We start from the raw sequence: 27,794 nt of genomic DNA, 5'->3' as shown, positions 1-27,794 counted from the left end.
TCCTCAAAAACCCTTCTACACACAAGCCTATCCAAGAGAGTGTGTCCTAGGGAACCCAAGACACGTGGAGAAGTGGAGGGGCAAAGGTACATAGCAAGTTCCAGAAAGTAAAAATAGCCCAATGTTGCCAGACTGTAGGAGGTGGGGGTATAGAACATACTGTGTAGGCTGCTCCTCCTGCATTTTCATCTGAATGTCCAGCGAAGGATGTGTATTTATCTTTCTCAAGAACCTGGCCTGCAACTCTGCCCAGCGTCACAGAGGCCTGACCTATCGTAAGAATAAACTTCTGATTTAGAGGAAATAGCAGTTTAGAACAACAAAGAAATGTTTGGGAATCATTTTGTTTATAGGTGCTTTTCAATGTCAAAGCTAAAAAGCAGCCTTAGATGCATCCAGACCAAAGGCCCTCAGTCGTCACGTGGACGTGTAAAGCCCCAGAGCAGTGACATGGCTTCAGGTTCAATGCAGATCGTGTCAGAGCCACCACTAGAACCCAGGCTTCCTGGCCTCCAGTTCATTGATCTTTCCACCACTCCTCAGGTAGGTCTATCCATCACCTCTAATAAAACGGTAAACAGAAGCCCTTCATGCTCTCACTCATCTTCATGCTCCAACAGTGACTTCTCCGTAGATGTGCACAGGCCCTTGCAGAAGACTGCCACTCAGCCTCCCCCAAGGGCTCCAGCAATTCTTGATAAAGCCCTGTTCCCAGTGAGCCTGCTTTGCCAGTGGCAGGCACATCAAGGTTCAGTGTTGTTCCAGAACCTTCTGCACTTCCCTTATTCCCTATCGAATCAAATACAGCCACTTTTCCTCCAACCATGGTCAAGATAGATGGGGAAGCCATAGAAATTACAGTCAGAGGGCGCTCTACCTACTGCAGCCCCTTCAATGTTTAGTGCTGCCTCCAGCCATGGGGTTAGTGGCTTCTCTTCACCACACCCCCCGTGTTAGTTGGGCCCCTCCCTTCCCTGGGGAAAGGGTTTATTGGTAAGCTGACATTTAGCTGGGGCACTTGTTCTGACCAATAACACTCCTTAGCTGCAGTACATTAACCTCTGACAAATGGGTGACTCCAAACCCATCTCTGCGATGGGGACAGCAGTGCTCATTTGGCTGTCTTGTCTAGAACTGAGACTTTGTCCTTCGATCTGGCCCTCTGGGCTTGGCAATGATTAACCCATGTAATCAGACTCCCTGTGAACTTCTCTTTCCAGATTAGGCAGGTTCCTGAAAAACTGCCTTAGCGTGATGTCTCCCCAGCTGGGGTTTGTGTTCTGCTAGCTTCCTACGAGCTCCATGTATGGGTTATTCCATGGGCAGGGCAGGCCGTGTGGTCAGGTAAGTTGACCAGTGTTTATCTTTGGAAGATACTCCATCAGCTGGAGGGCAATAAGTCCTATCTTAAACATGCCTTCTTCTGTTTAACTTAGATTTTCCCAGGTTTATTTGACTGCAGAAGCTGTGTGTGTGTGTTTGTGCTTTGTTTTTCTTGGAACATCTTTTAACCTCCTTGAAGGGACTTAACTTCACCTCTTTCTGATCCCAATCTCTTTCCTCTGTCCTGATTTTCACAACTGGGCTTTCTGTCTGGCCCACTCTTCAGGAGTCACTGTCCCTGTCTCCCCAGTGTCCCTTCTGCACACTGGGGTCTGGCCTTGTTCCTGTGGCTTCGCTCCCTGCTTCTGACGCTGGTCTGCCTGGGAGTGATGGGGTTTCCCGGGACACGGGACTTCTAATGCTAAAGCCAAGAAAAAGTCTTAGACAAACTGGGACATGTTGGTCATCCTATCCCAAGCCCTGCTCCACGCCTGCAGTCCCCAGCTCCCTGGTGGCCACCCTGGGGCTTCCCCAGCCTCTCCTGGGAGTCGCTGTCACTGGGCTCTGCCCATCTGGTAGAATGCACAGCTATTTCATTTTCAACTCCCTGCTGCTGAATGATGATCTGGGGCTGTGATCGCAAGTTGCTTGAATGCCCACCTCCTCCTGGTCTTTCAGCTAAACTCAATGTCCTCATTGGGCCCCGTAGCTGGTGCAGTTCCTGAACTTCCCTTGGTGCCCCTCTGAGCAGACTCTGACCTCATGCTGTCTGCCCCCTGTGAACTTGAGTAACCACAGCACCACAGAGTGCTGTTCTGACAGGCACGAGGGGAGCTGAGTGGCTCTCAAGAGGGGTCACGGTGATGTGACCTCAGCTGAAAGGGAGCCAATTGGGAGGGGCTGCGGGGACAAGTCTGTGTGGAAGGAAGAGTGAGTCCATGTGTCCAGGAAACAAAGCTGCCACCTTTGAGCCCATTGCATCACCTCTGCCCTGTCACCACAGTTAAGCAGGGTTTGGGGGATTTGCACCTGGGACCAACAAGTGTGTGTGTCTCTGGGCCACACAGATGTCCACTCTGATGAATGAGTTGTCTCTGACGTCAGGGGCTCACTCATGAATGAGGAGGGTGATGGAGACGTGGGAACGAATGAGTACAATCAAGAGGCAGGGTGTGTCACTACCCAGCTGATGGAGTGACTCATTTGTCCCTTGTTTTTATTGCTCTTCTTTCCCCAAGTCTTCCTATTCTCTTGCTTCAGGCTGTTTCATGTAGGTCCAAATCAGGAGTTCCTTTTGTTCCTTAAAGCCCTAACTTATTGGGAGATTGGTGACATTTGTTCTTGGAGGGAATAAGGTGACCTCTTGCAGGGGGGAGGCAGAAGTAGCCATATCAGAGGGAATTTTGGACCAGAAGTAGTTGTTTTTCCAGATTGGGTAAGCAATGGAGCTCAACACCACCCCTATGCAGAGGTAGGACCTTGGATGGACTGATTTGAGCATGCTGTGGCCCTGGGGACCATGGCAGAGACCACTCGCTCATTCATTCAAGAATACTGTACTGGGGGCCGACCCAGTGGCATAGTAGTTGAGTTCTCGTGCTCTGCTTAAGCAGCCCAGGGGTCGCAAGTTCGGATCCTGGGCGCGCCCTAGCACCACTCATCAGGCCACGCTGTATCCCACCTAAAATAAAAGAAGATTGGCACAGATGTTAGCTCAGTGACAACCTTCCTCACACACACACACAAAAAGAACGCTCTACTGGGTGCTGTGTTCCAGGCACTGTTGTAGATGCTGGGATTAGAGGTATGAACAAAACAGGCTAAAACTCCTGCTCCCATAGACCCTGGATCTTAGGGGAGACAGACACAAAACAAATGCATGAGACTTGGGCTTGTATCTGAAGAGCTATGGAGCCACTGGAAGCATCTGCACAGAGGAGTGTGGGTTTAAAAGGATCACGGTGGCCTCTGTGTTGTGTGTGAATGGACTGTAGCGGGCAGGGGCTGCAGCAGAAAGACCAGTTAGGAGGCTGTTTCAATGGTCCAGCGATGAGGTGATGGTGGCTTAAATTTTGATCATAAAAAGGGCTTAGATTTTGGACACGTTTTGAAGGAAAAGCCAAATAGACAAAATGTAAGGTATGAGATTAGAAAGAGGAATCAAGGATGACTCCAGCGATTCTGGCCTGAGCTACTAGTTAATGAGGAGTCCTCATTAACTGAACTGGGGAAGGCTGGGGTGGGAATGTTTGTTTTTGCTGGGGCAAGGGGATCTTGCACAGAAATAGCAGAGCCCCTGTGCCCCCCCATTCCAGGAAGGGCCACACAAGCCCATACGGCTGTGTATGGATTAGAAATGGTGTCTATTCCTCCAGTGGACAGGCCCCATCTTGGGGGCACAGCTTGTCAAGGGGAACGTTAGCTCCTCCAGCCCGAAGCCCTCATGCTGCGAACAACCTTCACAACCACGTCCAGAGGCCTTGCCGGAAGCGACTACTGGATTATCAGAAAGACCCCATGGGAAGGATGGGGCCAGATGGGTACTTGGGACAGACAGACTGAACTTAGAGAAATAATGTCCACATCCCTAGGCCATGTTTTATAGGCAAACTTTATACTTGCCTCAGCAGCTGTAGGGGAAGCCTGTTTGCATGAGTTCATTAGAGGTATGAAGGCACAAAAATAATGTTAGGGGGTATTGTTGGCCTTCTTGGCATTAAAAAAAATGAATGCTGTTTTGTTTTGAAGTTATATGATCTTCTTTTATTACATGCTAAGAGCAGAGAAGTTCTCTATATTAATCTCTCTTAATAGACCAAATCACATGTAGGAAAAGAAAGGCTTTTATTCTTTTCCAAATGTCTCACATTAGCACTGGTATGGAACAGCCAACATATTTGCTTTCAAGAAGTTGTTCCAAATCTAAAGGAGTGTTCTGTCCTCTTTCACAGGCAGCATTTCCCAAAAAATGACCAGGCAACTCATTGTTTCCTTTACAAGGGACCTCACAACATATTATAGTCATATAGTTGATGTTTTATGCTCTCATTCAAGCCTCACAAGGGCCCTAAGAGGGGTACTATTTCCTCCCATTTTACAGGTGAGAAGATTAAGGCTTGGAGAGCAGAAATGACTTGCTCAGGACCCCTCAGCTAATATGTGGCAGAGGCTGAATGTAAATTCAGGTTAGTTTGGCTCCAAAGCCCATTCTCTCTATGAAATAGTGTTCCTCAGACTGACTCCTCTGATGAAACCTAGAATCCAGGGCTGTCCCTGTGGCCGAGCGGTTAAGTCTGCGCCTCTGCTGCGTTGGCCCAGGATTTTGCCAGTTCGGATCCTGGGCGCGGACGTGGCACTGCTCATCAGGCCATGTTGAGGCAGCATCCCATATGACACAACTAGAAGGACATGCAACTAAGATATACAACTATGTACGGGGGGGATTTGGGGAGAAAAAGCAGAAAAAAAAAAAGATTGGCAACAGTTGTTAGCTCAGGTGCCGATCTTTAAACAAACAAACAAACCTAGAATTCCACAATCCCAGGGCCATAGATTTCTGGAATTTGAAGGGAATAAATGCATCTACCCTCTGCCTCCTCCCCTACCTGATGCCTGGGTTTCCTCTAGTCATCCTTGATGAGATGTCGTCACCAGTGGTCCCAGACCCTGTCCTAGTACAAATGCTAGATGATGGCAGAAGAAAAGCTTTGGGAAGCTTATTAGAATATACATTTCTGAGTATCATCCTAGAGCCACTAAATCAGACTGTGAGTGGGTCAGGGCCTAGAAATGTATTGTTAGCAAGTCCTCGCGTGGCTGTGGTGTGCAGTTGGGCTTGGGGACCACTGATAGAGCCACATTCCATGGATGGGGAAGGCCCTGCCTGCTTCTCAAGTGAGCCCTGCTCATCATTTCCACCCTTTCCAATTTTTTCCTTTATCTCCTCTCCTTGGCTAGCTCTGGCTATTAAAGTACTCCTTAGGTTGTGTTAAATTACTTCTCCCTGTAGCTTTTACCTACTGGGCCCCGTTCTACACTTTGGGTTACACAGAACAAGTCTAGCTACTCTGCCACAGTGACAGCCCTTCAAGAATTAAGTCACCTAACATGTCCCTTGGTCTTTTCTTCTCTAGGGATAATATTTCCAGTTCTGTCACCTGCATCTCCCCTTATTTGGTGTCAAGTTCTCACATCGTCTGCATTGTGTCTTTCTGAAATCACTTGGTTGGTGCATATTCCTTTAAACTGTGGCACCCAGAACCCAAGGCCACATTCCAGGCATGGTAGGGCCAGCATCACGCAGTAGAGACTTTTGTTTTTCCGGTTCCAGACCCTGCTTTCCTCTGAATGCAACTTGAAATTAGATGAGATGTTCTGGGTCACAGAAGGGTGGGCTTCTGTGGAGCCACTGGCCAAGCTGAGTTCTACAGGTACTGTTAGTACACGATGCTGGTGACCTGGGTCTACCGTGTCCTCTGCTGGTGCCATTGTTGACTTTGCACTCAAGGTGAGGACCATAGATGTATTCCTGCCAGATTCCATCTTGTCAGATTCTGCTCTTGGCTCTTTGATTTTTCAGATCCTGCCTCTTCTATCGGTAGACTGAGTGTTCCTTCCTCCAATGCTTTCAGATTGCGTGTATTCACACCGTTTTGTACCAGACTCTCCTGGCCACACAGTAGTTTATGGTTATCATTGTCCTGGAGATGTTTGCTCTGAGCAGCAACATATTACATACCCCTTGGTAAATGTATTTATATCCAGATTTTATATAGATATAATAGAGAGATGTAGTGGACACAGTTGGTGCCCACCCAAATCTCCTTGGCCCTCTTCTACCAGCTCTGTCTGTTTCCCAGCTTTTGTTTATGTACTTTGATCCTAATAGTCTGTACTTGTGACCTTCAGAGGATTTTTCCGTGGACACAGAGGTTCCTTGCCCCTATGGAGTGACACAGGTGCCTGGGAGTTAAATACCCCACCTCCCAACCACTCCCATACCAGGGAAAAGGAAGACAAACACCCAGCTCTTTTGTCTGGAGGCAAGACTAATTCTGAGGTGCAGTCTACACTCTAGAGTTGCCCATGGGATCAGGCTAGATCTGGAGCTTTTCCTAAGATGGTGACCTTGCTCACTTTTTCCCCTTCCTGTATCCCCACTCCCTTCCTGGTTTCTCCTGGGAGCATCTCCTCAATAATCCCCTACATATGAATCCATGGCTCAGAGTCTGCGTCTGGGAGAAGCTGACCTAAGACGATAATCATAACATAAAGAGATGTGTCAGATGTTCTGCATGAATATACATATATAATCATTTCAGGGCTTTTTTATTTTTAAGAAGAAAAAAAATTTCCCCTTTATAGATTAGCTATTTCATTTTTAGCATAAATGCAAATACAGGTATTACTCCTATTTTAATTGGTCTGAACGGAATTTGCTGACCAGTCGCCAATTCAGTACCTTTCTGGGCAAATCTCCTAAATTACTGAACGAAACACATGGATTACAGGAGATGCTCTTTGTACCTCGCTGCTCAGGAAGGTCCCTCCTTCCTCTAACGTTTCTCATCCGACTTACTCCTTCCCTCCTGTGAGGATTTTTTTGACATTGGGTGGAGCCTGCTTCCTCGTAAAGGCGGTCACCAGGATGTCTTCCTGAAAAAATAAATACGTAGGATTTCCGCTTTTGCACCTGCAAGTTTTCTACTACAAGCCCATTTAGCTACTTGGAAAAGTCAGAAGGATGCCTTCCTCCAGATGCCCAAACTTGTCCCTTTGTGTTTGATGCACAAGAAAGCCCCAGGGCTGAGGAAGGATTCCCTCGTCCTTCACTGTTCCTCTTCGGACTGTTTCCCCTTCCCTCAGGATCTAACAGATGTGGGTCGACTACTCACTAGGGTGACCTTCGATGCACACAAATCCTCCAACTTTTGGTTGGTCACTAACTTTTGTTGATTTCCTGCCTTTTGAATCTATCCCCTCCCTTCTTTTCCTGGCTTCTGAAAGCCCTAGTTCAGAGCCTCATTATCTCTTAGCAATACTATTCCAGTGACGCCAAAGTGCTCGCCCTGCAGTCTCTGCCTTCCGTCTGTGCTCTTCCCTCTGCTGCTGCTGAGTCATGTCACTGCTCTGCTGAAAAATCTTCAATAGCTCTCATCACCTGCAGATGGAATCCAATTTTATTCAAGGCCCTTTCAACCTAACCCCACCCTGCCTTGTCTCCAGCCATTCCCTCCTGCCCTGAAGTTTCAGTCACACTGGCTAACAGCACATATTTCCCAGATCCTCTGACCTTGTTGTTTCCTCTGGCCCTCACCTTTTCCTCCTCCTTCTTCAGAGCCAGCTCTCCTGCTGCCTTTCCTGGGAAGTCTTTCTTGCTCTCTGCTGCAGCAGCAACTTGGATTCCCTTCTCCTCTGCCTATCACAGTGCTTTGGACACACCTCCAGTCTGCTGCTATAGAGTATAGAGATGAACTGTCAGGTACACAGACTGGAGCCATCTTGGCTGGGGTGGAATCTTAGCTCCGCCAATTACTAGCATTGGTACCATGGGCAGGTCCCTTCACATCTCTGTGACTTGATTTCCTCATCTGCAAAATAGTGGACGTAATAGCCCCTTCCTGAGTTGCTGGGAAGTTTAAATGAGCTCCCACATTTTAAGCCTTTGAACATGGTATGTGCGGTATGTGTTGGCTATCACTTTACTTTCCTAAGAACACATCTCTCTTCTCAAATTGACTGTGAACTCCTAGAAAGCAGGGGCTGTCTTACTCATCTCTGTGTCCCCAGTGCCTGGCACACAGCAGGCACTTGGTACATATTTGTTCAATGAATTGGCTTATTATTACTCTGCCAGTGGTTCATTTGTTCAGAGGTTAACTGGTGAGCGCAGGATTATTTTCAGTGAGCTTGTATTCCCCAGAGTGGGCCAGCAGCAGGTTCCAGCCCCGGTGTCTAGACAGGTTTATAACTTCTGTGTATCTGGGTGACTTGGCAGGAGTATTGGGTTCCTCTCAATCTGCTTTCCTTATCTCTAGGCCCTGTTTGCTGCTTCTCAGACAGCCATGAATATGGGGTGTTTCTTGTTCTACTTTACCCAAAGGAGCTTGGTAATTCAATACCCTTGTCCTTGGGTTGGAAATGTGTCCTTTTTCTATTGTGAAAGTTTGGTCTCTGTTTGATGTTCAAAAGGGGGGAAAATGCCAGGACTTTGGGATGTTGTGACAGCTGAATGGAAGAGGGAAAAAGGGGAAGCTTCAGAGACGTAAGAGGGAAGAGGGCACAACATATCAGGAAGCCTGGCACTGCTTGGGCTCACCCACTCTGCGTCCTTGTCCAGTGATTCGATTCCTGATTGTTTCTGCCAAGAAATAATGAGAGTCTTTGCCGCTCAAGACTTGCTGGAGAAATGGGTCTCATCATAAGCTCCTTAACTAAAGATGCCGATAGAGAGTCTGGAGAGTATTCAGCAGAGAGCAACGAGGACAATTCAGAAAGCAGAGGCTGGGAGGGTATGAGGGAGAATTCTAGAAGCTGGAGTGGGAGAAGAAGGTATAATTCAGTGATGGATTTCAAGAAAATGGAGGGCATTTATACAGACATCTAGAATTTTCTACAGACCTGTGCTTTGGGAGAAATTTTGAAATTTCTAGTTAGAAATTAGAAAATTAGAAAATTAGAATACGTGGCTCTTGCTGAGGATAGGAAGGAATGGCAGCTAAGACAGTTGTGTCATAGCTCCTGTTCCCTCCATCCCAAACAGTGAGACTCCTCTGTCACCAATGCTCAGGGAGGGCTTGGAGCAGACGGGGGCAATGTTGAAAGGGAACAGGGTGACCTTTCACAGCAGACCCCTATCTCTGTCGCTCTCTCATCTGCCCTCTTAGCGCTCTCAGTTCTGACACCGGGGAGGACTGCGGGCTGGGACAGAAGTGGCTGGCCTTTGATTCTTCTGTCACAAAGAGTCAGTCCTTCCTTTTTATCTTCTCCCCAAACTGTTCATAGAAACCTGTGACTATGACTTCACTTCTGACTTCTTCCTTTCCATTCTAGATTCACCTTTCCATTGATTTCTCAGTCCCTACTTGTCTTCCCATTTTCCTTCCTTCTCCTCCTTTCCTACTTTCTGGGGGCACCCCACTCTCCTCTCTCTTGCAGTTCCTTATGTGTCGGCCTAGTAGGTAGGGGCTGCAGCATAAGCCAGAGCCTGGGATCTGCTCAGTCACACCACCCACAGCCCTTAGTGATCACCAGTGTGGGGAATTTTCTGGGCTGGGATAATCCTGGGGCTCTGGCTGCTTCAGGTGGCAAACTTCTTAGAGACCCTGGCCCACCCTAGAAGCTGGGCTGGCAAGGATTTTAGTTTCTGTTTTGCTTGACTATGAGTGAGTTGCATTATTCCTCTGTTATATCCTTTCGTCGTTCATTCAACATTGACTGTGTACTTGCAACATGCCAATTACTGCTCTAGGTCCTGGGCAGGCAGAATGTAAACAAGATCTGGTTCCCAGAGAGAGCTCACAAGCTGGTGTGCAGTCTGCTGCTTTTGTAATGAACTATAATACAGTGTGATAAGTATTACACTAACAACATGAAAAAGAGTTGGATAGATGGGGGAAAAACGACTCCATGGGCCATGTTTCCTCTCTCATGCTGACTCTGTCTCAGGTGGTCACTTGGGTGGTTGCCATAATATAAATAAACATTCATGATGCCAGGTTATTTTGACTCTGTCTGAACAGCAGCCCATTTTCTTTCTCCTCAGGGCAACATAACAAAACAATGATAATCATTAGCCTCTTTCTACTGAGACACGTCTGCAGATATTTCTAACCCATGTTGGCTTTCAACAGCCACTTTTGACCACTTTTTTACTGAAAGGCAGACCTAGCTTTTCGTCTTACAAAACTCTCCCAAGAGGAGGGGGCTGCTGGAAGTAGGATGGGAGGAGACTTCTCATGAATGACGTCTTTTTAGAAGGGTGGGATGGGAGGTTGCAGGAGAGTGTAGTAAAAAAAGTAGTGGATCTGGAGTCAGAAGACTAGAGGTCCACTCCCAGCTATTCACCAGCTGACCTAATGTCCCTGGGCCTCAGTTTCTGTTTTGCAAAATGGGGATGATAACAGTATCCACCTTGTTGGTCATGGTGAGAATTTGACCAGAAAATGCATATAAAGCACATAGAAAGCAGGCACAGCTGTGGTGATAATGATGACAGTGATGGCAGAGAACAGGCTGTATGGCTTTGGGATAGTCACTTAGATACTCTGGCCTCAGTTTCCTCACCTGCAGAAGGAGCGAGTCTCACAGGATCATTTGGAATTCTGTTCAGCAACATTTCTAGAGCATCTTCCATGTTGGTGTCACACTGGGGGTTCAGAGAAGGGCAAGGCCTGGCCCTTACTCTCTGGAAGCTCACTACTGGGGAAGGACACACACACCCCACTGGGGAAGAACACACAAGCGGATGACTCTAACAGAATACAAGGTCCCAAAGAGATGCTAGGTTCACGAGGGTGAGCATTCAGGGCAGGAGGATCCTGGAGGGCTTGGTGGGGAGGCAGTGTTCGACCTGGACTGTGAAGGGTAAGGATAGAGAGGTTGTCTTCCCCTGCTGAAAAACACTTTATCCCCAGGATAAAGGCTCAACCCTTCAGCTAAGCACACCAGCTTCTTCATGATCTCCTGCTTCTCTACCATTTGCCTCTTGCACTGTGCTATTTTCAGCTCCTAAAAAATATATCACAACTTCTCTTGTCTTCCTCCCATCTTTGCACATGCCACTTCTTTTGGCCTGGAACTCCCTCCTCCCTCTGCTAGGGGGCCAGCCCTGGGGACAAGCAAGGTGTTAGCGTCAGATGGTGGGGTCCATCCCAGTTTTGCCACTTACCAGCCAGTGGGACCCCTGCTGTGTTACTCAATCTTTTGGTGAGTCAGTGTCCTCATCTGGAAAATGGGGATATGAGGTAATAGTGCCTACCTCGAAGGCTAGCTGTAAGGATTAAATGAGGTTATACGTGCAAAGTGCTCTTCAGCTCGGCCCCCAGGAATCATTGAATAAATACGAGCACTTGTGATGAACACTCTATGCCTGGCCTGCTCTTGCTTGTACTTCAGGTCTTAGCATAGTCATCACCACCTCTGGAGGCCTTTTCCTACACAAGCCAATTCCTAAGGCCGGATTGTGTGGTCCCCTAGGTATCTCCTTTTCTACCAGAGCACCGACAACTGTCATCTCTCGGTGATTCCATCAGACTCCAAACTCCATGAGGACAGGAGCCAGTCGATTGTGTTGGCTGCTGGGAGGGAGCCATGGTAAACAAATACTGAATGAATGACATGGGGTGAGGGTCGCAGGGATCCCGGGGGTGTGGCAGAGCCTCTTGGGGCAGCCGGGAGTGGAGTGGGCCGCTGAGCATCGTAAGGATGACCCGGCAGGTGGACCTTGACACCGCAGGCAGCAGAGAGAGCCAGGGCGTCCAAGGGGTCTAGGGCTCCTTCCTGCCCCAAGACCGACCCTGGGAGGGTGCTCCGCCCTGGGGAGACGACGGCGCTCAGCTTTGGCGGGATCCGCTGCTTCGGGGAGAATGCGGCCTGACGAGTCTAGCCAGAGAGCTCGCGCCCCGCCCCCGGCCCCGTCCCTCCGCGCCTCCGCCCTCACCCCTGCCCCGCCCCCTCCGCGCCCGCCGCGCCGCAGCCGGAGAAGCTACTGGGCCGCGTCGCCCCCGCGCAGGGCGGGCCTGCGCGCTTATTCCGCCCGGGAGCAGCGCAGCGCCGAGCCCGCTGCCGGCCGCCCCTGCGGGATGCTGCGCTCCACGTCCACCGTCACCCTGCTCTCGGGCGGCGGCGCCAGGGCGCCCGGGGCGCCCAGCAGGAGGGTGAGTAGCTGGGGGTGGGAGCCGCCGCCGTCCCGTTTCCCGGTCCCAGCCGCCTGGTTGTAGGGGTCTGGGGATGAGGACGCGCGGGAGCCGGTCTCTGGCTCCGACGCCCCACTCTGGACTCAACTTTCTGTTCCTGTCCCAGTTCCAGCTGTGACCCTTCTCTTTGATGCCCCAGGGGCGCCCCACCGGCTCCACGGTTTAGGGGACTTTCTGGAATTCCCAGAGATTTCCTGTCCTTCCTGCCTTCTCTGTCAAGCCAAGTTCTTTAGTGGCAACAGTTGAAAAAGCAACGGAGACATTTCTGCAGTGGCCCTACCTTGAGACTCAAAGATAATGAATGTCTTTAACATCCAAACTTTCCTTCATCCAACCATTAACAGAAAGGGTCACTTGTGGCCACCGGTGATAGAATAACACTGATTCTGGAGTGGACTTAGCCAAGAAAGGCTTCACCTTACAAACCAGAGATCAGCAGCTGGCCACCCAGGAGCTCAGTTGTGTGGGACTTGGGTTTATGCAAACCACTTTCTTCTTTCTAATTTAAATATTAGCGGGGTGAGGGGGTAGAGGGGGCAGGGATAGCTCTGGCAACCCTGGGTACCATCTCCAGGGAGGTTGCCCTTTGGAAGTGCTCTTTCTCTGCGATCTCAGTGGCATCTTTTCTCACTTCTCCAGATACTCTGTGGAAGAAATACTAGGCACATACAGGTTGCATCTTCCCCATTCCATGTCTCTTCCAAGATCATCGCCTCAGAGCACACTGCCAGGGCCTTGGTTTGTGGCTTTTTAGTTCATCCATTCATCATGATATTCAGTACTTATCATTTGGTGCCTCTTTTCTGTTGTTGAGACTTCTCTGGTCACATTTCCCCAAGGTTTAGCTAAGCCGGTGGGTAAGTCCAAGCCAAGACCCCCTCTGGTACTCCTGTTTTCTCGTCTTGTAGACATGCTTATTTGCTTTTACATACTTCAACCAAGTGACTAGCAGTCACCTTACCTGCTGTCTTTCTTTAGCTCTAGAAGAAAAGCATTGTGTTACTCTTGGGTATGGGCCAAGTGATAGGTTCTAGGGAGGCGGGTGTGCAGTTGTGTGTGTGCATATGTGTACACCAGACACTTAGGGTTGACAGAACTCTGTCCAATTATTTGCTTCATAAAGCAAGGTCCTCATTAGGTCCAAGAGGATTTCCAACCACAGTCCCAACCTTACTCCAAGATGGGTATTGGCCTTTTTTTTTCCTATGGAAATCCTTCTCAATTGGAACACAATTGCAATTGTGAAAAGCTTGCCCTGAGCCTGGATAGCCTCATGCATGGGACCAGATTGCATGAAATTCTCTAAGTCCTCCTCCCAAGGTGGGGACTGGTTGGGGCAGCTAGAGTGATATTGTGGTGGATGCAAATGTGACTAGTACACTAGATAATCTTTCTGAAGGTTTTTTCCCTCAAATGTTTACTTTCAAGTATTTCTTTAGTTATAAGTGCTTTGGTGTCTGGCACAATTGAGAAGACTTTGCCGTTTGAATAAGGCAACTGGAATACTTGGGACTGGAGGGGTCAGGGCCCTGAATCAGACCTTGTAGGGCTGTTCTGAACACATGAGGATTGTTCTAGAAAGAAGATACTTAAAAGTTCTAGGGTTCCCTTTATGATTTCCAACTCTGCTCATGATTTGCAAATGTCCCAGGTGCTGTCTGTTTGTGTATGTGTGTGGGGGGGGCATGGTGGCAAGCTGTGATCCTTTGGTTAATTGATTTATTAAACAACATTTATAGATCTTCTCTGTGATGCAAGGCTAGGCGTTGGGGCCCGCTCTACCTGTGGCGGTAGACATTGTCACAGACTACCATTATACAAAGTGATGGTTGTTAGAGTGGGGTAGAGTGTTGACAAAGTTGAGAGGAAGCTGAAAGGAAAGATTCTTCCTGAAGCATCTAAGGAAGCCCTCCCTCTGCAGGAGACATTTGAGTTTAGTCTTGCAGGATGAGTAGAAATTTGTAGGGTGACTGACATTACTGGGCTACTGAAAGGAGGAAATATCATTCATCTGAATGGCAGTCTTGGCATATACTGTATAACAATGGCACATTGGACCTGTTTTGGGCAAAATGCTTATTTTTTGGAAAAACAAGAACAGTATGTCTTGAAAATAAAATTGTAGACCAAACGAGTAATCATGAAAAGTGTTCCTGAAGTTGAGAGTTTTCCAGTAAACTCTGTGTCGTTCTTTCTTTCCTCTCTGACAGTGGACAAGTAATGGTCTTGAACAATGACACGTTAGCCATTAAAATACCATTTCTGTTTCATCCAAAAGCTTACCAAATTAGGGGCTGCAGGGAAACTAGGACCTGTTGATCCAGACATTCAAGCTGAGCAGAAATGGTGGTGACAGCTGACACTGAGCAGGGAGTTCTCTGAGTCAGCTGCCCAGCGTGGTGTGGCCAGACCAGACTGTCACCGTTTATCCTTTCTTTAATGGCTGCCACCTACAATTTGTACTTGCTTCTTATCTGAAATCATCTTTCAAGGGAAAAAAAACAATAGGTCAGAGAGTAATTTCTGTCAGCTGATAAAAGCTCTGAGAACTGTTTATGGATGTCAGCCAGCAGGGGTTGTGAAATTAAAAAAAAAATATCTTCAAACCAGTTGTGCACTAAAAATAGTTTTATCTATGGCAACAGCAGGAGGATAAATTGGCTGGAGAATAACCATAGCTGGAATGATGACCTTGGAGAATGGGGGGAAACATTTAAAAAAATATTGACATGGCTTCATGATTTTGAAAGGAATTTTATAAATGGATGAATCCCACAGAACGAGGCTTTGAAATGAAAGGTCAGTTGTGTAGCCAGGTGTGTGCTTTAGGGGGAAGGCACGTGTTGTTTTGTGCAGCTAAATATTTTTGGTTCGGCTGTTCAGCTGGGGTGCTGTGAGATGATAGACCTGTCAAGGGTTTCCTCCAGCACCACGCTCTATTGATAATAAGAGACTGTTGCCTGGTGTTGCTGGAATCATGGCTCCTCAGTGGCACATAAAAAACAAAACCCAACCCAACAAGACCACAAGGATAGGGCTATCTCCTAGCCTGCTCTTGCCAATATTTCTTTTTATTTGGCAAAGGCTTCCTCTGTTAAAAGCCTGAATGGGCCTGTCAGTCATTACTCCCTACCTAATGTACCACTCTCCCGGGTCCCATTTCAGTCTGATTGGCTCAAAATAAAGAATTCTTCTTAGCTGCCCAGTGAATGGGTCGGATAGGTGTTTACCTCGCTTCCTTTTCATTTTCACAGAAACATCTTTGTGCATAACTTCTGTATGGTCCTATGGGCTCTGAGGAAGGGACACAGGGCATTGTGGGACTTCACCCTCTGCTGGAAGGAAGCTGGCTGCAGCGTCCACCTGGGAGGGGTGGGCAGGGGGCCCACTGCACCCAGGAAACAGGTTGGCTCCTCGCCAGGGCCCTCCTGAGCCAGCTCCTGACAGGCCGGGTTGTGAGGTTTGGAACCCTGACATCCTCAGGGCTTAGCCAAAAAGCCTCTGCCACTAAAATGTGGCAGTTGTAGACTCAAAAAAGAGTCCCAACCTCTGTGCTTTGGTTCACCATCTTGCTGTGTCCGACGTGGGATGAACAGACCTGAGTCTTGGGGACTCTTAAGGAAACTTGATTTCCTCAAGATAGCAATCCCGTGGTTGTTCTTAGAGGGTGAGGAGTGGGGTTCTGGCCCATTCCTTGCCTCCAGGGCCCTGAGGAAGGGCTGCATGAGTGGGCTCTGTCACTGTTTATCTAGACCCAAACAAGAAACCCAGAGGCTGGTGTTGCCACCGAGCTTCTGGTCACTTGGGAAACCCTTTCAAGTTAGTCAGCCTCAAAAATTGTCTCATCGAGTTCAGGGAGCTGTGGACCCAGGGCTAACTAGTGACCACGTTAAAATGTTTCCATGTAAAATACTTTCAGCGATCACCTGCGTTATGGTCTCAGCGCTTCCTGCGGTGATCTCTCTCAGCCTAAAACAGTCCAGTGTTCTCCAGCATGCAGAAGACTAACACACTGGTATTTGCCTCTTTCCCTCTTTAGAGGAACGCTATTTCCTAAGTGTCAGTCACACTGCCGGCTCTTCTTTGTTCTTTAAGTGATTGTTTCTGAGTGATCTTTCTAGAATGCAAAATCCAGTCATCTGACTCTGCCTGAAGAGCCCCCGAGAACTGCCAGGAGAAAGCACCAACTCCTTAGTTTATTATCCAGGCCCTTCGGATCTGCCCTTTGCCTCCGCTGTTCCTCTCTCCACGTATTCTCTTTCCAGATAGTCCAAATTACTTGCCATTCCCCAAGCTTTCCATGCTGTTCCTCGCCTCCTTGCCTTTTTTCATACTCTCCTCTGATGAGGGGTCAGCTCCTCCAGGAAGCCTGCCCTGAACCCTCCTCTTCCATGTTTCCCTGGAGGCCTGTGCGGCCTGTCATTGCTTGCGTCACCCGTGATGAACACTTGAGGAGAGGGTTTAGGGACCCTCCCTCCCCAAGCCTGGTGTAATAGGTGCTTCAAAGGGAGTGCCACCATGGTCCTAAGGGAGCCACACTTAACATTGACTTGGCAAGTGGGAAAACAGGAAGAGACTTGGGATAAAGCCAGCGCATTCCCTCTACCCACCTGGGCAGGAAGCAGGTGACAAATGGATGGGAGTACTGGCCCACATGAGGAGTTTGACAGTTCCGGGAAGGCCTCCAAATATTCCAGTTGCCTCATCCTGTTGCACAGTTGGAGTTTCATTCCTTTGGTTAGGTCAGTGGTTCTCAACCCCGGTTACACATGGAATCACCGAGAAGCTTAAAATATTTCTGCACAGGCCCCACCCAGACCATTTGAATGAGGACCTTTGGAAGGAGAGAATAACGTCAGTATTGCTTAGGAAGCTCCCCAGGTGATGCTGATGTGCAGCCAAGGAGCAGAACGACTTTTTAAAGTGTGGCTCTCCCCTTACAGCTTTCTTGGAAATGCAGCCACTCCTGGATCAGTGTTCTGGAAGGTGCCTTTGGCCTTGTGGAAGGGCAAGGTGGTGGAGGGGCACGGTGGGGGAGTCATAACACTCCAGGTCACACTGGTATCTTGGTGTGCATTCATTTCCCTGAGTGTTCTCGCTGGATCTTGGCGTTCCCGGGCACACTATGTGCCTGGTACAGAGGTGAGCCAGTGAGAGCAGGAAGGAAAGGTCGCCGTCCACCTGTTTATGAATTTCGTCTGGAGTCGGCCCTGCCACAGACTTCAGAGAGGGGGGCTCTGAAATGCTTTATACCACCTGGAAAAAATGGCCAAGTATGTAGATCAGGGGTCAGCAAGCTACTGTCCTGGGCCAGATTCAGCCCTCTCGGCTTTTGTAAGCCTCTGAGCTGAGAATGGTTTTCACAGTGGCCTGCAAAACCTAAATGTTTACTATTTGGCCCTTTACAGAAAAAGCTTGCCCCACCCTGATATAGATAATCAGGCCTGCAAGTTCAGGGCCACGGCAGAACTAAGAGGCCTCTTCCAGATGGGGTCTGCCCTGTTCCACATAGCCTGCCCTGCGGATCCCGGAGATTTTATGCTTGTGCTGAGCACAGGGAGTATGGAGTCTGTCCTCCTGGCCACACTCACAGAGGCCACACCTTCTGTTGCTAGGTGGAGCTGGGCAGGGACCCACAGTCACAAAGTGGAGAAGGCCCGAGAGAAATGTAAATGCACTTGGCTAATTTCCTTAGGGAAATCCATCTTTGTAAACTGGTTAGCAAGCCCCTTGTCACCTCCCAGGGTCATCTTCTCTACCCCTTTTTATTTGAGATGGATAGTTTTCCCTTGGGTGGGCCTGGATCCCGGAAACTGAGAGCATGATGGTACTTGGATCCCCAAAGTCCCCGCTAGATGGAGACCCAGCCCATTGCCTCCCCAGAGGGAGTCAGAAACAAGGCCAGGAGGACCCACTTGGCTCCCAGGTGCCCTGAGTTGCAGACAAGGGCTTGGTTGTGTATTTTCTTGTGGAGGAGGCTTGAACGCTATCTGCCCCTCCCTTACTATCTCTCCCAGGGGGGTTGGAAGAAAGTGGAAGACTCTCTGGAGAGTTTCAGGTATATTCTTCCTTACAGTGTTTTCAGTTCAACCTAAAAAGAAACCCTACTGACATTTACTGAGCAAGCGCCTATTATGTGTAGATACTATGCTAAGCCCTGAAATGGCTACGAAAGCAACTGAAGTACAAATCTTGTTTGATCTCTCTCCGTTTTTTCCCTTCCGTCTGTGTGGTAGTGCATGGAACACAATAGGAGGTGCTCAATAACTGCTATGGAACCACTGAACTCAGATTTGAGTCTTAGTCCCTTCCTCCAAGGAGTTGAGTGGCTCCCCATTGTCTTCCACCTGGGCCCCTGCTTCTCCATGAGGCATTTGTAGATTGTTAGAGTTTGGCCCCACCTACTTGTCCATTTTCCTCTCCTGCTCTAGCTTAGGTTGCAGGCCCACTTACATTCTCGGAACACGCCAACATCTGTGCCTTTGGCCAGCGTGGAATGAGTGCCTTGCATGGTGGGCATCTGTTGTTATTCTGATGATGGATTCTCTGGACCTCAATGACCTGAAAAGTCCTTTCTGTTCTTCTATACCCAGCTCAAATGTCACCTCTAGGAGCCTTCCCATATGTTCCCACCTCCAGTTAAGATTATTGTTCTCTTTCCTATATTCCCATGGTAAGAAAGTACAGTTACTGAAAGTACAGTTACAGAGTACTTAAAATGTGCCAGAAACTGTTCTAATATCTTTGTACGTATTAGCTAATTTAGTCCTTGGCACAATCCAAAGAGAGTGGTTCTGCAGTGTTGTTAGCTCTGTTTTACAACCAAGGTAACTGAAGCACTGAAGATTACGTAGCTTTCCAAAGATTTCATAGCTAGTGGGTGTCAGAACCAATATTGGAATCCAGAAGGTGCAGTTCCACTTTGCCTTAACCACCAAGCTGCCCTGCCTACTAGGACCTTGTATTACTTACACTCGGGGATTGCCTTGTTTGGGTGTGTTTCTGGATTATGGTTCCTGGGGGCATGCTGTTTCTTTTTCATCTTGGGACCCTCATAGCCCGTAAAAGTATTTTACGAGTAGTGGATGCTCAGTAACTGAGTGGTGAAATACGCTGAGTCCATCTTCCTGCTTTTCATCCAATGGAAGGGACCCAGGCTTCCAGGGATGGCTGGTCCAATTGCAGTGGTGCTCAGGATAAATAAGATGCAGTTCTCCCCATTGTTTAGAACCCAAGCCAGCTGAGCCAGCTGCTGTCGGAACCCCTAGGAATAAAGTTGCCTGCCTGCCTCTCAGGTACAGGCCAGCCTGGGGCAGCTCTGGGTATTGTGTATCTGAGTTTCAGGAAACCATGGAGATCAGCATCATAAAATGCTGATAGAGATAAGCCACGCTGCCTCCATCTTACTCAGTGGGAGATTCCTGAAAGCGAATGGATAAAGGGAAGTCAACAGTACTTGGTCAACCTAGTGGCTGCGTTCATGGGTTACTTAGTGCTTCTGTTAAGGAATTCAGAGTACCTTCTAGACTTGTGGGGTGTTCTCTTTGCTGTTCCTGAACCAGTCCTGTGGGGCTGGGAGGGACTGATATCTCTATCTTTCTGATACATTCTCTCTCAGTCATTGTTATTGCTGTTATTACTATTATTATTATTTTAATTTAAAAATTTACCCATCCTTGGAACTGTTGCAAATGCAGAAATCCCACTGTCTAGAGCTCAGCACCACCACCAGTTGGTTGTGTTTCCTTAAAGACATTTTTTCTCTAAATCAACATGAATTATCAGAGTGTATTTAAAGAGCAAAAATGAAGTTATTCTTAACATTTTTTTCCTGCAACTTTCTCCTTTTCACGTGACAGTACATTTGACCATCTTATTAGGAAGGCATGTGATCCTGTTCTAAGCTGGTTTAAACTGCATCTGTCCGGTCAGTCCATCTCTGGGTCAGCACTGATGGAAGAATGCTAGCACCACGGGTCGTCCATGCCTTACTGTTTCCGTTGAAACACCTGCAATGACAAGAGGCAGCACTGACCCAGGGACCTGGGCATAGCCTCAAGCACCTGCTGCAACTGCCAGATGTCTTGAAAGGCAGATGTTCTATTTTACAGGTTCATTTTACTTTGTCCTTATCCATCACCAGCTAAAACTGATGGTTTAGGGAAATGCATTCTGTTTATCCAGTGGCTTTGCATACCTAGGGTACACATGGGTCAGAGAGAGCTGCAGGAAGGATCTTGAGGAATATCAGAGTTCTGGATGGGCAGAACTACCCAGATTGATAGCAGATAGAGACTTGTCTCAAGCAGGGGAAGGGGACATCTCACTCTTGGGGGATTGGACCCATGGGATCCCTTCTGGGCCTCGTCTCCTCTTCAGTCTTTTAGTTTATTCTGAAAATTATTGCCATTGGGGGTTATCCCTGTAGGGCAATCAACCTACAAGAAGATATCTCTTACCATGCTAATGCCCACTAGATCCTGTGGCCAAATTGTTATTATCATGGAAAGCAGAGGTGTGAGGCCAAGGAGGCCTATTTCATTTTGTAGCTTGTAGGATGATGATAATATCTAGATAATTCTCAAAATATCTAACATTGATAGTGGCTTACTGTGTGCCACATGTCTTCCTTTTATTTGCATTTTACCCTTGAGATTTGGAGAGATTAAATAGCTTGCCTGTACTCAACATAACTAGTAGGTGTTGGAACCTGTGTGTGTGCATGTGTGCACCTGTGCAAGTATGTGCATGTGTGTTCCTCATGTGTATGTACACACACGTGTGTGTGTATGATTTGTGGTGCCGGAGAAAAGCATCTCCTTTTCTCTGCAAAATTATGCTGTGGGTTAGATCCGGGCTATCAGAGAGGAGTATTGAGCATCACAGACTTGGATTGTCTACCTGGTGTGGGTCACACTTTGATGTTTGTGCAAATGCCAGCTGGTTTCAGCCAGTCCAGGTGACATGAAGTCAGAGGGTTGCCTTTCTCTGGAGGGACTTGCATTCCCATCAGTGTTGTCATCTGTCAGCTAAGACAGCTACCCGGTGGAATGGCTTGGTTTCTCTTTGGCCAACATGACTGATGGTGAGCTTTGAAGGTTTGGTGCAAAGTTGGCCAGATCAGAGGCAGTGATAGCCCTGGGAGTCAAGACACATCTGACCCGGGGGTCACTGGGGGATGAAGCTTGCCCGGAGGAGAGTGAGGATGGAGATGGGTCTTGAAACCAAATCATGTGGCTGGAGGCACTGGGGTTGTTCAGTGCAGAAGAAAGGAGGTCCAGGGGACAGGAGGCCTGTCTAGAGTAAAGGGAATTTTGCTGTAGTCCCTGAGGACAACCTGGGTCCGTTAGGTAGGAGTTCTGAGGAAGAACTTGTAAGTTTGTTACCAGGAAGTTAGAGGTGCCGAGTAATAAAGTGGGGTGCCTCAGAGGGGGGTGATGGTGTATGTGGAGATGCTAACGTGTGTCCCAAATGGCTCTCTGATTTGTGCATGGAAAATGGTACCCTCAGGCTGGGTGCCCACCTGCCAGATACATTGTTATGGATGAGGGTTCCTTCCTAGGCTGACAGGTTGGACTCAAAAGGTCTTTTGCAATCTCATCCAACCCTGGGCTTCCAGGCTGCAGGGTAGTTTTGCTCAGAGGCTGCCCGGTGGACTGGTGCAGATCTGTGAGCCTGCAAACCAAGTTGGAGGGTGTATTATTTTGCTAGGGCTGCTGTGAAAAGTACCACAAGCCAGATGACTTAAACAGAGAAAATTTATTGTCTCACAGTTCTGGAGCCAGACATCCAAAATCAAGGTGTCGGCAGGGTTGGCTCCTTCTGAGGGCTGTGAGGGAAGGATCTGTTCCAGGCCCCTCTCCGTGGCACGCTCACGTGGCGTTCTTCCAGTGGGCATGTCTGTCTCCAAATTTCCCCTTTTTGTAAGGACACCAGTCATTTTTGGATTAGGAGCTGCCCTAATGGCCTAACTTGATTACTTCTGTCGAGACCCTGTATCCAAATAAGGTCACATTCTGAAGTACTAGGGGTTAGGACTTCAACAGATAAATTTTAGGGGACACACTTCAACCCATAACAGGGGCAAGCAGCACTCCTGTGAGTCGAGCCCTCGTGACTGTGGGCTGGGTATCCTGGGTGCTGCTGAGGCCCTCTTTGGCTTTTTTTAATTTATGACAGGAGCACTTCTCCCTGGGAGATGTCACAGCAGAATCAGGCTGTGACAACAGGGTGAAAGAGACATCATGTGGCATTAGGTACATTCTCGTTGTTGTGTAACCATCAGCACCATCCATCTCCAGAATGTTTTCATCCTCTCCAACTGAAACTCCATGCCCATTAAGCAGAAACTCTCCATTCCTCGGTCTCCTCATCCCCCAGCAGTCACCATTCTACTCTGTCTGTATGAATTTATTTAATTACTCCAGGCACCTCGTATAAGTGGAATCATACAGTATCTATCTTTTGATGACTGGCTTATTTCACTTAGCATAATGTCCTCAATGTTCATCCATGTTGTAGCATGTGTCAGAATTTCCTTACTTTTTAGGGCTGTATAATATTCTATTCTATGTATATAACACATTTTATTTATTCATTTTATTTTATATATTTATTTAATTAATTTAATTTAATTTAATTTATTCATCCATTGATGGACATTTGGATTGCTTCCACCTTTTGGCTATTGTGAAAAATGCTGCTGTGAACATGGTTTATAGACTTTTTAAAAAAACTTTGTGATTAAACATATAGGTATCTATTATAGAAAAATTTAATATATGGTCAAGTGGAAAGTACCTGCACACCCCAGTCACCACTGTGTGTGTTTTGGCCTCTATCCCTCACTGTATTTTGACCTGTGCATGTGAAATAAGATCATTCTATACTGTTATAGAACCTGAGCCATTGAAAAAGGTTTGAACTCTGAAATTATTCAGTTGCGTCATCGTTTTGAGCAGCCTGGTGGTGAGTGCCTATGATGGGCCAGGCAAAGGCTGCTCTTACCCTCAGAGTCCCTGTGTGAGTGGGACCATCACCCCCATTGCTAACCAGGAGAAACAGGGTCTGAGAATCCCCAGGTCACCTGGCTCTTTCTGCCCCCAACATGGGTTCATAACTGGCCTCTCATCTCCTTCTCTCCTAGGCAAATGTCTGCAGACTACGGCTGACTGTCCCTCCCGAGAATCCAGTTTCTGAGCAAAGTGAAAAGAAGATTGAAAGAAAAGAGCAAGTAAGCTATCTCTGAGGCCGAGCTCTGACTAGTTCTAATCTTTGTACACTCTCGTTTTAACCCCTCTCCCCCGCCGACCTCTCTCCAGGCTGTTCGCAGAGCCTGCCTGTCAGCATCCCCGTTGATGAAAGGCCCTCTCGACCTTGCCACCCCATCTCCCACCTTCCCAGAAGTCAGTCTTCTCTGTGCGGCTGGCTCTCCCGGCCTCATGCCCCACCTCTTGTTTCTTGGTGAACACCGGCTTTGTGTTGCCTCAAAGCTATAGGGACACTGGCCTTAGTGACAGATACTGTGGCAAGGAACATGTTTTTCCTGAAAGAGCCCAGTCCAGTCGAGTCAAAGGGCCCATTGTGAGCTGCTGGTGGGCCCTGAGCCTGCAGTGGAGAGGCTGTCTGGAGAGGAAAGCCAGCAGGCAGCTCTGGGGAGCACTGGCTGAAGGCAGGAGGAGTTCAGGAATTGTGCCACCTGCTGTGCTAAGTGCTGAGCCATGGACATAAGTTGACCTTGTCCTTGCCTTAGAGGAACTTGCAGTTTTTCAGATGAGACAGACATATAAATAAACAACGATGAGGTGGTAGTTCAAGTTGTCAGGATCCAGAGTGTAAGAAGGGATCTGGGAACACGGACAGGAGTAACTGCTTGGGAGTGACATTGAAAGAGGCTTAAAGGATACGTAGGAGGGCCTGCTCACCTTGAGGCCTGTGGTCCTGGGCAAGCCATTTTTCTCATTCACAATTATGGAGCTCCTACTGTATTCTAGGCACTGTGCTAGCCACTGTGAGAATAGCTGCGAACAAAGCTGTAAATAAAAAAATGCCTGTCATTCACGGAACTTATATCCTAGTGGGAGTGAAATGAAGCACAGAGTGGGTAGCCCTGTGGCCGAGCAGTTAAGTTCACTCACTCTGCTTCGGTGGCCCAGGGTTTCGCTGGTTCGGATCCTGGACACGGACCTCAGGCCACAGAACTAGAACATAGCAGAACTAGAAGGACCTACAACTAGAATATACAACTATGTACTGGGGGGTTAGGGAGAAGAAGAAAGAAAAAAAAAGATTGGCAAAAGATATTAGCTCAGGGCCAATCTTAAAAAAATAAAAGTGAAGCACAGAGTTTCACAGGGTCTCAGGAAGAGTTTGAATGGAGATAAAAACATTGAGAGAAGGAGATAGGAGTGCCAGGGGGTAGGTAGTACTTATTCTTGTGTGTATATTTTATATAAGTATAAAATAAAACAATAAAATGATGTGAGATAATATGTAAATTTCATAAATGGAATCATGACAGAATGACTTATTGAAATACAGGCCTTGCCTTGGAGTTAGCCAATAGTGTGGTCATCCATGAAAAAGACACCTTGTCATTGACTGGTGAATGGTTGGTAATGTCCCTAAATTTACTGTGGGTCTTTGTCTCTCTTTCCCATCTCTTATGCCCTTCTCCCCACTTTCTACCAAGGACAGATGGCTCTCTGTGCTCATGCAGGTGATGAATGACAGGGAAAGGAGGAAGGGAGGAAGGAAAATGAAGTTATGACTAAGCAAGGTGAGAGAATGTAAACTTGCTTCTCTGTAAAACGAGGGTGAGTCCCACCCAAAGGATGCAGAAAAATGGCTGGTTCCAGGTTGGAGCAGGGAAAGTACAGGGTGAGCCTGGGACATCTCGTGCTAGAAAGCAAAGATGAATGGGGTCCTATCAGAGGACCCAGAAGCCTATTTGAAAGGGCTCTCACTGGCCAAAGTGGGACAATTTGAGCATCAAAAAGAATAATGACAGTAATGAGTTATGACATGTTGAATAATAAAAAGAGACTTGTGAGTATATAATAATAATCAGGGAGAGAGAGAAGGAGAGAAAATAAAAAAGGGAAAGCTCTTCTTTATGGAACATCAGCTGATAAATTTAGAAAATCTCTATTTTGTTACCCCCGGGTTGGCTCATCACTGGATGCAAAAACTAGTTGGTGAAAGATTATTGTGGAAGAGTGTATTCACGAGGTCTCAAAGGATCACCTCACAGATTGCTTACTGATTCTAAAGGGACAGTGGCACAATCTGGCTGTCAATAGTTTAACCAGGTGATCCAGTTTAGCCTCACTGGTAGTGGGACAACCTGATATTATGTGACTTCTGAGGTGATGTGATTAAGAGGTACACAATATTATCCGTGTAACATTCATGGTAAACTTGTTTAACTAAATCTAGTAATAAGGAAACAGAAAAACCCAAAATGTGGGACATTCTCCAAAACAATTGGCCAGAACTCCTCAATAAATTCAATGTTATTTAAAAAAAACAGAGATGAGAATCTGTTGTTGATAAAGGACATCAAATGAGTGAACCTTGATTAGATCTTGGCTCAAAAAATCTGTAAAAGATACATGGGGATTAACTGTACAATTTTGGATATGAACCATGTATTAGATATTATTGAATAAATGTTACTTTTCTTACTTGTGATAATGGTACTTTGGTTATGTAGTTGAGCTATTTTTTCAGTTTCTCTGTAGCTTTGAACATCCTCCAAAGAAGGAGTTTGGGAGTAAAAGCTCATAATCAAACAAAGGGAGCGGGATGGTCAGCCTTCAGCCGCTGGACCCCCTATTGCTAACCAGGATTGAGTGGGGCCGTGTGTTGCTGGGGAGGTGTCCCCTTCTGCCCTCACTGCTCCCTGCCCTGTCTGTCCGTTTTGGAGCTGATCGATTGGTCAGAGAAATGGGCCTGGGCTGTGTCCAGGGGCACGTGGGCAGCTTAGCACACGGGGAAGCAGAAGGAGTACTTTTTTTCTTTGCAGGAAGATTAGCCCTGAACTAAGATCCGCTGCCAATCCTCCTCTTTTTGCTGAGGAAGATTGGCCCTCAGCTAACATCTGTGCCCATCTTCCTCTACTTTATATGTGGGACACCTGCCACAGCATGGCTTGATAAGTGATGCGTAGGTCTGTGCCTAGGATCTGAACTGGCAGACCCTGGGCCACCAAAGCAGAGTGTGCAAACTTAACCCCTGTGCCACTGGGCCGGCCCCCAGAAGGAGTACTTTTAGAAGAGGGGCTCCAAACTGGACTGAGTGACAGGACAGGGGCCATGGTGGCTGTCCCCGTATGCAGGATAGAGGAAGTCGGGGATTGGGGCTTTTGGAGTTTGACCCACGCATCATGCCTGGGAGATGTTTGTGAGGGTTTCTGGTGCTGACATTGGTGCTGTGAGGCACTGAGGGGTGTGTCACCACTAAAGAAGAATCGAGTATTCCCAAAGAAAGAGGCACATGTGTTCTGTGTCAAGCAGGAGTTGGTAACTAAGTTGTGTACCAATTTGCCTATTTGTCTTGAACAGTGCTTTTCAAACTTTTTAAAGCAATAGAACCCTCTTTTTTTTCTTTTTTTAAATCAAAATGTCATCCTGAACTCTCATATAATCCAGGCAAAAGTGGCACTGGTGGCCACAGTCCTCCTGTTCTTCCTGGCATCCTCCTGTGGGTGCCTGAGAACTCCAGGGCTGTGAGGAGCACAGGGCAGAAATGTGGGGCCACAGTATGCGCAGTGATGCTCCTCACACTGGGTGGACCAGGTGTGCAGCCTGAGTGCCGTCTGTGATGTGTTGGTGACTCATTGCAGAAGAATTAGCCTAGAGAGGAGGAGGGGGGAGGAGTGCTTCCCTAGGACTGAAGTCCTTGGGTGGTGGCTGCACTTGAAGGTGATGGTGGTAACTGAGGCTGTTCTGGGTGATTTTGTCACCATATCTTGGCTGCGTTCCTGGGCCTGAGTCACTGGGAGCCAGAGGCCAGGCTAGGGCCACTTCCTCTGATGTACCTTCAGTGTGGCTGCCCCTCCCTGAGACATTGTAGCCCACAAAATTGCAAGGTGCCAAGAACTCTGGATGACCCTCCGTGGTGAGATGACTCTGGTCCATTTGGAGGGAGTTTGCCACGTGCAAAGGCCGGGGGATGGGAGCTGTCTCAGATTTGGAAGCAGGAAGATGTAAATGGCTTATTGGCTTCTGATGAAGCAAAGCTTCTCGGAGAATTTCCAGGGCCCTGTTAGAACTGCAGCCGACTGAGGGCAGGGCTGTGCCTTATTCTTTGACACGATCATGGAAGATGCTTAGTGTGTTTTGAGGACCTGGGATGCTACGGGACAGCTGGCCACACATAGCTGCCACTGCCAGTTGGGCCATTCTTCTGTGCACTGTTCCCAAATCACTGGGGAGAGGAATTACTCACATTGGAGGGGTGTGGCAAATGGTATATTTGGCCCAGCATCATGATGGTGTGTTTGGAGGCGTCTGGAGGCAATTACAACAGAGGCAGCATCTTTTTCTGGAGTCA

At 47.8% G+C, this 27,794-nt stretch overlaps 1 protein-coding gene across 6 annotated transcripts in view; it reads left to right on the top strand.

Annotated features, from left to right (window-relative positions):
* Nucleotides 1-1,180: 1,180 nt before the first annotated feature.
* Nucleotides 1,181-27,794, top strand: part of MYZAP (myocardial zonula adherens protein) — a 101,583-nt gene continuing 74,969 nt past the window's right edge. The window contains exons 1-2 of one of the 6 annotated variants that reach the window (XM_070235931.1): nucleotides 1,181-1,344; nucleotides 23,386-23,472. In XM_070235931.1, coding sequence (XP_070092032.1) covers nucleotides 1,303-1,344; nucleotides 23,386-23,472 — 129 coding nt within the window. In that variant the 5' untranslated portion in view covers nucleotides 1,181-1,302. Of the gene's footprint in view, nucleotides 1,345-11,903; nucleotides 12,201-23,385; nucleotides 23,473-27,794 lie in introns of those variants that run through there. The other 5 variants (XM_070235940.1, XM_070235937.1, XM_023635036.2 and 2 more) reach the window with 5 other exon arrangements.

This window comes from Equus caballus, chromosome 1 (assembly GCF_041296265.1).
Source record: "Equus caballus isolate H_3958 breed thoroughbred chromosome 1, TB-T2T, whole genome shotgun sequence".
NCBI lineage: Eukaryota > Metazoa > Chordata > Mammalia > Perissodactyla > Equidae > Equus > Equus caballus.
The sequence above is the reverse complement of the archived record's forward strand: the minus strand, read 5'-3'. Positions and strand labels throughout refer to the sequence as shown.